Source organism: Nansenia antarctica (assembly GCF_963989245.1).
Source record: "Nansenia antarctica genome assembly, chromosome: 18".
NCBI classification, from domain to species: Eukaryota; Metazoa; Chordata; class Actinopteri; order Argentiniformes; family Microstomatidae; genus Nansenia; species Nansenia antarctica.
Genome location: NC_137691.1, coordinates 19895825 through 19907870, shown reverse-complemented (window position 1 = coordinate 19907870; position 12046 = coordinate 19895825). Strand labels below are relative to the sequence as shown.

At 42.7% G+C, this 12046-nt stretch overlaps 1 protein-coding gene across 1 annotated transcript; it reads left to right on the top strand.

The window, feature by feature from the left end:
- Nucleotides 1-5429: 5429 nt before the first annotated feature.
- Nucleotides 5430-7960, top strand: LOC308173074 (troponin T, cardiac muscle isoforms-like; the record flags this gene model as incomplete). Its single annotated transcript, XM_080548039.1, has 7 exons — nt 5430-5489; nt 5773-5889; nt 6399-6476; nt 6850-6948; nt 7102-7211; nt 7395-7485; nt 7916-7960. Exons 1-7 carry the CDS (start codon nt 5436-5438, stop codon nt 7958-7960), a joined length of 594 nt encoding a protein of 197 aa, XP_080404165.1. The 5' UTR covers nt 5430-5435.
- Nucleotides 7961-12046: the final 4086 nt, after the last annotated feature.

Genomic DNA, 12046 nt, shown 5'->3' with positions numbered 1-12046 from the left:
ATCATAACACCACATAAGACCTGATACGTGTGGGGTGGGGTCACATATTAATAGACGAGTGTAAAAGATTTGGCATGGCCAAAAAGAGTGCTACTAACATGTTGTTGCAAGTGAGGAGAGAAGAAGAAGACGCTGAAGGATGGAAACGTGCGGGTGAGGATGCAACAATCAAATGGTGTGAAGACTGAAAATCCAAATCCGTCTCCGATGGGAATATTGTGTGACTTGAATTACCCTCAATTCAATGGCTGCTTAGTAATAAAAAAATAAAAATAAATGTTCAGATTGAACTGGCAGAACAGATTGAATTGAATTGTATTCCAACAATGATCTATCAAATTTGGTCATAGTTGAACTGTTTTTGCAAGACAATGAAATGATCTATCTAAGTCTATTTACATTTGATTTTTCTGTACTGTCCATGTTCTGCACTGTGGAATTTCATGTGCATGACCCGCTATCATCTTTGTCTTGTCTTCATACTCACAGAGAAGATGTATTGAGACACGTCAAGACATCTTGTAATATCTTCTAATCTAATTTTCAAGACACTTCTCAAGGTGTTGATCTTAAGATGTGTCATGGTGTGTCATCTCAAGGCATGGTGATGACTGGGGTATGTATCACCACCACATCCATCACATGTGTGTCATGTGTGTGTGTGTGTCTGTCTGTGTGTGTGTGAGAGAGAGAGCTTCAAGATAGAGCTGAAGTCTTGGGAAAGTCTTGCTCTAGAGCATCCCACCTGGTGTAACCTTCTGGACGGTGCAACCATCTCAGAACCATCTCAGAACCATCTCACAAGTCAAGAAGGCCAGCAGTGCCCTGACAGCAGTGCACTGCTAAAACCAACAACACTTCCTCTAAAGGCACTCCTACCACCATACTCCTGATGATACTCATCAACCTAGGATGGACAAACCTCAGTGTGTGTGTGTGTGTGTGTGTGTGTGTGTGTGTGTGCGCGTGCGCGTGCGCGTGCACGTGCACGTGCGTGTGTGTGTGTGTGCGTGTGTGTGCGCGCGTGCGCGTGCGTGTGTGCGTGGATGCTTGTGTGTGTTAGTTCATTGAACATGTTCAGCTCAATCCTTTCCTTGCCCTGACGACCTGGGAATCAGGCCTTGTTGGGGGGGCATTTAGTCTCCAGCGGTCTACATTCAGGTTTCACATGTTAAAAATAGACAGAATGGAAGTCCATGGAGAAATATGTGTGTGTCCATTGTATCTGACACTGGCTACCATCTGTCAGCGGTGTATCTGACCACCAATTGTAGACCCAGCCAGAGAGCTGCCATGTGATCCACTAGAGGGTTTAAAAGCTTATGGCTCCAAGAGATTGGGGCATCCAACACAATCCCACATTGTCTCGCTCACCTCAAGTGCACAGACCTATCTGGGTAAGTTGTTCAACCATGCTTCTACTATAGGCATACCATAGGTATGATATTTGCTAAGTTTACGTGTTTAATCCTAGATAGTATCGGTGTATGATTTTACGACACTATCTCATATCTCACTATTTCATACAACCTCTACATTTAGGTTGTATTGTAAACATGTCTGACACAGAAGAGGTGGAATATGAGTGAGTACATTCATCAATTGAATAAGCTGTATTGTTTCCATCTCATTTGAATGAAAGCTTTGTGTTATTCGTGATTCCAAATGGATACAGCTTCATAACCAAATATAATGTGGTTCCTCATTCTTTCAGGGATCCAGAAAGTAAGTACCGTAACGACACCGTTTCACATGTTCTAATAACAACTGTGATAACATGCTTAGACCATACTTAGACCAGACTTAGACCAGACTTAGACCAGACTTAGACCAGACTTAGACCAGACTTAGACCAGACTTAGACCAGACTTAGACCAGACGTAGACCAGACGTAGACCAGACTTAGACCAGACTTAGACCAGACTTAGACCAGACTTAGACCAGACTTAGACCAGACTTAGACCAGACTTAGACCAGACGTAGACCAGACTTAGACCAGACTTAGACCAGACTTAGACCAGACTTAGACCAGACTTAGCCACAATCTTAAGGGGATGTCCTCAGGCGAACCCTGTCTGGAGAGTGAAATGGTAAAAAAAAAAAAAAAAGCTTTATTGCATCTATTGTTAAAACGCTGTAATCTTAAAAAATAATCAAAGCATAACAGCATAATCTTGTGGTGCTGATGCTTCAGCTGTACATTCTGATAGTATATTGCATATCAGAATGTTGTTGAGCGTATGCATGTGCTGTAGTGCCTTCTTCGACACGACTGCTGACTTGAATCATCTTCCCTCTCTGTGCATGTGCTGAGAAGGAGAGGAGGATATTGTAGGTATGTATTCCAAACAATATCTTACAGAACCAGTATTGAATCATACTGTAACCTCTATAACCGAGGCATTTACATTGTATTAGTTCTGCCACGTTGTTACCCAGTCGACACACTACCGCTTCCTGTTTAAACTGTCACTGGACAGCGTCTCTAGACCCACTAGACCCACACAGTGCCACATTGGCGGTGCGTGCGAAACATGTGGTTGATACAGTACCATTACTCATTCATCCACCATTCATTCAATGAGCCCATCCTACAATGTCTGCCTCCACCAGCCTCCACCGGTATCGCTGTTCTGTTGTTCTGTGGTGGGACGGCAGAGGCTTGGCTGTCCCTGAATGACTTTATCCAGCACCTGTTTCCCCATAGTGTGGAGTACTGTAGAGTCAGTGTTACAGTGTGTAAAGTAGGTCAGGTTCTTCAGAATAGGGGGGGACCCTGGGGGAAGATGCTGGTGAGAGGAGCACAGTGTTTTTTGTGCCAATCCAAACATACTGGGGAACGTGGTTCAGGTTTCCACCTAAGCAGAGCACAGAGTTGTGTTACCCACTACTGCCTGCTTGTCTGCCTGCCTGCCTGCCATCCTGACTGTTAGTGGTGATATTTGTCACGAGGCAAGAAATGCACTGCCTGTTAATGACAGTATCACTTTCCCCGGAGTGTCTTTTCTTGAGATTGGAGGACACAGATGCTGAGACTGAGAATAGTCTGTTGTTGTTGTTGTTGTTGTTGTTGTTGTTGATTGAATATCCATATCGAACGTGAAGCAATAGTGTGACAAAGGGTGGACAAACTGGCAGAACTCTTTGTTTTGATACAATAATAGAATGCCATCTAGAATGACTACTTTGTAGCTGCAGTAGTAGTATGGTCTTGTCATGTCCATCTCTTGGCTGGAGAATGACCGCTTGCTCACCATATCTGCTTGCTTTGGACAGAGGAGTTGGAGGAGGAGGAGGCTGAGGAGGTAGAGGAGGTGGAGGAGGTGGAGGAGGTGGAGGAGGTAGAGGAGGTGGAGGAGGTAGAGGAGGTGGAGGAGGTAGCAGGTACTACTGCTTAAGCTCAGGCTTGCACGCCAGCATGGTAATACTGATAATTGTAGAGATTCTGGTATTAACACACACACACACACACACACACACACACACACACCGCACACGCATGTGCACGTGCACATGCACACACACACACACACACGTGCGCACATGCACACGCATACGCACACACGCATGTTTTACATCCAGGTGGGACGAGTGAAACATTATCACATAGATTGTGAAGCAGGAACATGATAACCTCAGTTCATATTATTAAATAGCCTAAAACACAATTGTATCTACGTACAAATGAGGTCAACAGTAACAATGTGAGCGCCGGTGGAGATAGAAATCGGAGGAGGACAGGCTCATTGTAATGAATGAAATAGAATGAGGAACGGTATCATAATGTGCTTGATACCTCCTTTCATTCCATGCATTACTGTACAATGAGCTACGATGTCTGCCTCCACCAGCCTCCAATGATCTACTGGAAGCTGTACATAGTCTCACTTAGTGGGATTACTTTATAACCAAAACGAAGCCATAGTACAGTACAGTGGTTAAGGGTTGTTAAAAGCATGAGTGTTTAGTGAATTGGGCGGGTCCCTGTATTAATGTTCTCCACCCTGGGATGAGAGAGAGAGAGAGAGAGAGAGAGAGAGAGAGAGAGAGAGAGAGAGAGAGAGATGGGTGGATGCTGACTAATGGACTGACATACTCTCTCTCTCTCTCTCTCTCTCTTTTTGATTGATTGAAAACTTTATTAGAAGATTTGCAGAAGTAGGTACATGAAAGTACATATTACATACAAGGTCAACTAACAGGATAAAAACCCAAGAAAGCCACTGGCTTATTTCAATTGGGGTCCTCTCTCTCTCTCTCTCTCTCTCTCTCTCTCTCTCTCTCTCTCTCTCTCTCTCTCTCTCTCTCTCTCTCTCTCTCTCTCTCTCTCTCTCTCTCTCTCTCTCAAGGGGATCAGGAGGAAAGCAATGAGCCAGGTATGAACACCCTGGACACACCTCTGTAGACTACTGTTACTAATCTAGACATTAAACCTATTGTTCACACTACAAGCATTATCTTTACTGAATATCTAAAGCCTGACATGCTGGTCGGTCATGAGTCTATGACCCACAGGCTAAATACCTCTATGACATCATCCAATCCAGCTACTGGTTTCCTTACGTGAAGGGACTTGTCGTGTGCAAAGAATCTAGATCAGACCTGTTGAGCCACAGACATTACATCAAATACTGGGGTGTGCTTGGTTGAGCTTGGACTTTGCACTTTTGTAGCATGGCTATTAGTTACATTATACTGCAAACGAAATCAAGCACAGCTCCAGCATTTGTGTCTGACTTGTATAGTATAGTATTGTATAGACCATGTATATATATTCAATAATAAGCTATGAATGACTCTTTCATAAGCTATCATTGTCTCTTTTATTACCTAGTACGAGCCAGCTAAATACCGTAAAAAGTGCTACTGACATTGTATTTGACCTATGTCTGATCTGGTTGATATGAATGAGAAGTCCATGAGAAGACGAGACCTCACTAGCTAGCTGAGTGTGTGTGTGATTCTGAAGAGGGATCCGCAAGGTCACTAAACCAGACCTTAGTCTTATCTGCTTTAGCACTGTCCCCGCTGGGCTTCCGTAGGGCTTATCGCAGCTCTATTTCAGTCTCTTTTCGCTGCACCTTTACACATGGCTGTCATAGTTGACCTTGTGTTGACCCTGGCTGTCCTCTTTTACCAGATGCTGGAGAGGAACATGAAGGAGGTATGGAAAAGGAGTAATATCAATACTTGGATCTGAGAGGACTTTGTTGGTGTGAAAGGGAAAAAGTGTTTTGATATTTCATAGTGTCATTTTCCTCCCCTTTCTCAATCACTGGGGATACAGAGGAAGCGAAGAAAAAAATGAAGTAAGTAAACTGAATGGAAATGAAAAAAAAAAGACATAACACTTTGCACTTTTGAATTGCCCCCTGTTGTATGAAATGTGCCATACAAATCAACTTGCCTTGCCATGCCTCTTCAGACCAGCCTTCATGCCAGGCCTGGTCCCTCCCAAGATCCCAGATGGAGACAAAGTGGACTTTGATGTGAGTATGTGGAACGGAGATGGTGGTTCAGTGGCCATGCTGGCGGGAAGAGGAACCTTGTCTAGGCTTTAGCTTAGTGGGCTAACATGGTATTGGGGATGGACCAGCAGACACGGGTTCCAATCTCATTGGTAACATACTGTATGACTGTATCATTGGTAACATACTGTATGACTGCCCCCTTCTGGTTGGAGGAGCTGACCTGGCCATAACCGTGCCTGCCCATGCCTGTCCTCCCTCCCTCCCTCCCCCCCTCCCTTCCTCCCTCCCTCCCTCTCTACAGGACATCCACCGCAAGCGTATGGAGAAGGACCTGACTGAGCTCCAGACCCTGATCGAGGCCCATTTCGAGGGCCGCAAGAAGGAGGAAGAGGAGCTCATCAACCTCACTGACAGGATTGTGAGATCCAGTATTTAACCTTCTCTGCATTTACAGACTGTTCCTCTTCTGTTGTACTGTTGTGTTCAATTCAAATACTGGTTGAATGCTTGGTTGGGATATGAGAGGGCTGGCTACTAAAATGTTACTATATGTGACACATTCTAATGCTTTGGTCCTCATGTCGGGATCCAATGTAATGATCAGACTTTTCTTTCGAAAAATGTGAATCCATTTTTGCATTGTTGAAAATCAATGACACACTTGCTAGTCAACTAACACAGCTTGTTTTGTGAGCCTGCTAACAATGTCAAGTAGTGTGATAGTTAACTAGGTAGCAGTGGGGATTACTCACCCAATCCATTTCATTGCAGTATTTTGGCTTGACGTTTGTGTTGTGATTCCCAACAACGTTGAAACGTAGTTCCGTGTTTCAAAAGAAAAGTGTGAACATTTTGATTGGTTGCCGACATGCGGACCAAATGATCAGACTGTGTCACATATTCCCAAATGCACCCGTGGGATCTCAGGATAAGCGTCGATCTGAGAGAGCAGAGCAGGTGAGGATCCGAACGGAGAGAGAGAAGGAACGCCAGAATAAAATCACTGTGAGTATTGCCACACAGAGATGGGTGAATGCAGGAAATATAAGAACAGTATGTTATACTGTATATTATATTATATTAGATTAGATACAATTTCATTGTTCATCCTGGGAGGAAAGTTTTTATTTGGCATCACCGCCGGTTCCATAAGATATAAACCCATCATCATTCATTGGTCTTCATACACATTTAGAGGGAGCCTCACATAGAAAACAAATCCTGTTATAAAATATATACACAATGATCACACGTTCAAGAGGCCAACAGTGTGGGTAGTCACTGGGCAGCATGAAGAACTGTTACATGAATAGAGAACATGACAGCTGTGGTACAGTAGTTATTTATTGGACTTCTTCACTTCTTTCACTCCAACCAGGAGGAGAAGGCACGGAAGGAGGACGAAGAAGCAAAGAAGAAAGCTGATGACGACGCCAAGAAGAAGAAAGTCCTCACCAGCTTTGGATACATGTCAAAGGTAACACAAATGGCCGTACTCAAAAGACAAGTCATATAATAATAATAATAATAATAATAATAATAATAATAATAATAATAATAATAATAATATACTGGTAGTTAAATTACTAATAATCAACACTAATACATGTATTTCTCATTGCAATCACAGGCAGAGAAACGAGGCGGGAAAAATCTGACAGAGAGAGAGAAGAAGAGGAAGATCTTAAATGAGCGACGTAAGGAGCTGAATATTGATCACCTGAAAGAGGATAAACTCAGGTAAAGACCGAGAAGAACATTGCACCGGTATACTGTTACATTTACCAGAACATTCTCCAACCAGCTACTGTTGTGTGTTCATATTCAAATGGTACTCTACTCCAGACCAGATCAAGAACTGTCCATGCATAATGCTTCCGAAGTTAACCATTCAACATGCCTTGTCTTATCCCTCTCCCCCAGAGATAAGGCGAATGCCATGTTTAAGTGGTTACATGAACTGGAGGAGGAGAAATTTGAACTTCAGTACCGATATTCACGCCAAAAATATGAGGTGAGATCACTGAACGACTTTTCAATTAGGACATTGTCAATCAAACTGAAAGAAGCTTATCTGCTTATCAGTGTATTTGCCGCAGGCAGCTCACATTTCTAAAGGAGAAGAAAACTAAGACCTGTGTGTGTGTGTGTGTGTGTGAAAACTAAGACCTGGGTCAAAGTATGGTGAGATTTGAAGTCTATCTATGCTCAGGCCATGGGCCGTTGGAAGTCATAATGCTTGAAGAAGGAAGAATATTCATATTTTATTATTTACAAAAAAAACTGAAGAGGTGGGTCTTGGAAGATAGGGAGTGACTCTGCAGTCCTGACAGCAGTGGGAATCTTGAATCTGATGGGTGGAGGACCCACCTCCTCTGACACACACATACTTAGTGCATACTTAGTTACCACAAGAATCACCCACAAAACCCTGCCTTCGACAGGTCACTGTGCTGAGGAACAGAGTCAGCGATCATCAGAAAACGTAAGTATAATTCAAGTGACCCTCTGTAGCATGCACATATACACACTTACACACTTACTCACTTACACACTTACACACACACACACACACACACACAGGCACGCATGCACGCGCACGTTTCCCATCAGTGTAGTCAGAATTATTTTCGAATTATTTTCGTAATTGTAATATATTCGATGTAAATGTAAGTCTTCAGTGTGAACAACTACAAAATAATGAATGTAGCATTTCTTCTCTATAAAACCCACATAGCCTAGTGTCCTTTCAGCAGTGAGACAGCTGTTGATAATACCCTACTAAGACTGATAAGCCCGTCCCGATAAAGAGGCTCACCTTGTCCAGCCCGTCTTTCCCTCCCTGCGCTGCTCCCAGGCATTTGAAGTCTGAAGTGGCTCTGAAGTGGCTCCAATGACAGCTGGCAGCAGCTGACCCTCAGGGGGCCGGAGCCCGCTGGCCACACCTGTCACCCCAGGGTTAGAACAACAAAGGGTGGGGAAAGAAAGGTGTCTCAAGGCCAATGCACACGGTGTGCGATTTTGTCGCACCGCCGAATTCGATTCCATTGTTTTGAATGAGACAATGCACACACGGCGTGCGATGCGATATTGTCGCACGACAACATTCGATTCTCAATTCGCATTCATTCATTCATTGGTGTGAATTGAGAATCGAATGTTGTCGTGCGACAAAATCGCATCGCACGCTGTGTGCATTGGCCTTCAGAGCAAAGCAGGCTGGAGCACCTGAACCACAAAAGCAAAGCCATACACACACACACACACACACACACACACAGACACACACACACACACAGACACACAGACACACAAACAGACAGACACACAGACACACAGACACACAGATACACACACTTTTGCCCAACGACAGCTGAGGGACATCAAAACAACCTATGATGTCATCGTTGGTAAAACAACTCACAATAAAATACTGTCGTCGTCCCCCCTCCCTCCAATGGTATCGAAACCATGCCAGCCCTACAGTGGCCCTACCACCAGATAGCTCCTGTAGGCTGAATGTGTGTGTGTGTGGGGGCGGCTGTGGCGCAGGAGGTAGAGCCACTGTCTAATGATCGCAAGGTTGGCAGATCGGCGGTTCGAGCCCCGGCTGGCCACATGTGGAAGTGTCCTTGGGCAAGACACTGAACCCCAAATTGCTCCCAGTGAGCGGGCCGGAGCCTTGCATGGTAGCTTGCCGCCATTGGTGTGTGAATGTGTGTGTGAACGGGTGAATGAGAGGCCGTTGTAAAGCGCTTTGGATAAAGGCGCTATATAAGTGCAGTCCATTTATGTTGAAGGCTGTTATCTGCTGTTCTAGATTTCAAGCTCTGATCAAACAATTATTAAAACCTGTTATATTGGCTAGCCTGAGCATGTCAGTAATGTGTGCAGTAAGCAGAAGAAAACAATATGAAGGATATGAAATCAGACATCATGAGAGTAGGCACTGCATGGTCTGAGAGAGTAGGCACTGCATGGTCTGAGAGAGTAGGCACTGCATGGTCTGAGAGAGTAGGCACTGCATGGTCTGAGAGAGTAGGCACTGCATGGTCTGAGAGAGTAGGCACTGCATGGTCTGAGAGAGTAGGCACTGCATGGTCTGAGAGAGTAGGCACTGCATGGTCTGCATGGTCTGCACTGCATGGTCCCACAGTACTGTGTATCAACTCTTTGTGTTGGAGTAGCTAGTTTCAGACTTGCAACATCTTGAATGTGTACTACCAATATTGCTATCTGGAAATACATTGACAACTGCATTCATCATCTAAAACATTGTGTCTGGGAGGTGAATAGGAGGCAGAATGTCTCACTTTTGTAGCCCACAGTTTTATAACAGGGATGGTATTATCAGCATTAGGTTTTTAGCATTATATTATTCCTGCTACAACAGGAATACTCACCAGAGAGGCTATATAACATGGCTGGGCAGTAAACTCAGTGGGCAGTAAAAATGTGATTGTAAATCCCTATCCCATGGCAGACAGATTTTAACAGCTTTTACTAGCTATTCACTAAAGGGCATCACATTCAACACTCACTGCCAGCCAGAGGAACATCTGCTGCTGGCTACAAATGTCAGTGGCAAAGAAACACTAGACATATAAATGCCAGCGGGATGTGGCGTACGGTAAGATTAGGGTCAGAGGGCAAAACAGGCACAGTAGTGGACTGTAGTTGGAATTCACACCAAGTTTCTACAAGTGACAAGTATTAGGTTGCTCTTCAGCAGTGGCAAAAAAAAGTTTTTTATCTCACCACAACCAACATGTTTTGTTTTTGATTTTCAGTACTGTGTGTTGGGTTACCCACTCATACACACTCATACCTTGCGGTTCCAGTCGTTCAAATGTACTAATTATGTGGGTTCAGTATGGAATACTGTGAGCTTGTAGTTTGGTCGACTAAGCCGTTGTTCACCTTCTCTCTCCTGTCAGTACGAAGGGTGCTAAGATCAAACGAGGCCTTAGAAAGTAGTGCATCCAAGAGGACCCTGGGACAAACACACCTCCATGCTACTTTGACCCCAAGACATCCTTACCATCCTATGGACAAGAAACACTTGTGTGACGGATGGAATGTTCATATAAAAAGTATTTACTGAATGTTAATTTGGTTGGTTATCAAGAAAAAAAAAGAGAATAAAATAAACATTAAAAAAATCTGAGTTTCAAAGTCTCTGGTCGAATCAGCACATATGAGGTTTGCACATTATGCCTGAGAAAGAGGATATTTTCAGTTATTATATTATATGTATAATAATTGATATTATTTGGACACAATTCTGAACACAACCTGTATCCTGAGTGGAAAGGATAACTTAATACACATGTATTACACAATCTGCAAAACAAAGTCACTCACCTGACAATAGGGGTTGGATATCACTGAATTCTTCTTCTTCATGATATTCTGGGTTATTCTGATGTTGAGTTCCTGAAGAAACTTTATGGGCTGACATACTGTATATACTTTTATGTTGGCAGTTGAATTGTGTTGAGATAAAGTAAAGAAAGTGGATACATTTTGAAATGTCCCCATTCAGAGTGAATAGTCATAGGAATTAATAGGATTTGAGGCAAACTTGAAAATTTGAATTAGCTCAAAAAGTATAAATTGTATAAATTCAGTCTTAGAAACTCTTTGTTGTGCTGTGTCAGTTTTATTGAAGCTTCACTGAGGACAATTCATGACAACGAAATACAGTCACTCGGACAATATGGCGCAACAACAGATTTATCCATTGAGAAAGTAGAAATAGAAAATGAGCAAATAACTTCTTAGATACAAGAGACATACAATAATCATACTGTAAAATATCTCATCAGAATTGAAATATATATGGTAATGATTAAAAGATCATGGGACAAATTTTACTTAAACCATGCAGGCATAGACAAAATTAATTAAACATGAATGTACTAGAAGCAATAAGTGTTCCAATTTTAATTTAATAATTTTGCCATTTAGCAGACGCTTTTATCCAAAGCGACTTACAATTACGAATTACAGGGACATTCCCCCTGGAGTAACTGAGGGCTAAGTGCCTTACCCAAGGGCACACTAGTAGTGGTGTGGCTTCAGGCGGGATTTGAACTCACAACCTTCCGATCACAAGTCCAACTCACTATCCACTAGACCACCACTATCCCTTTAACACATACAGTACTGTAGCAGTGTATTATAATGAGAAAATAATAAAGTATGTTAAACATACATTCATATCAAACGTTCTAACTCTCAGACATTACAAAACACTCAACATATCAAATATATAAAAAAATTATATATATATTGATGAATGCTGGAATAAACTAAATAACATACTAAAGTGATCTACAAATAATGACAAAATAATGACTCAGCTAAACATAATGGACAGGCAATATCACAAACTTTGAATTTGGGTTTTGAAACCTAAAGAAAAACTATTCAGACTCCTTTTGATGTGTTATGATAGTTGTAAGGCAAGGCAAGTTTATTTGTATAGCACATTTCATACAACAGGGGCAATTCAAAGTGCTTTACATACAGTACATCATAGAGTGCATCATAGAGTTCATCAGACATCTTGT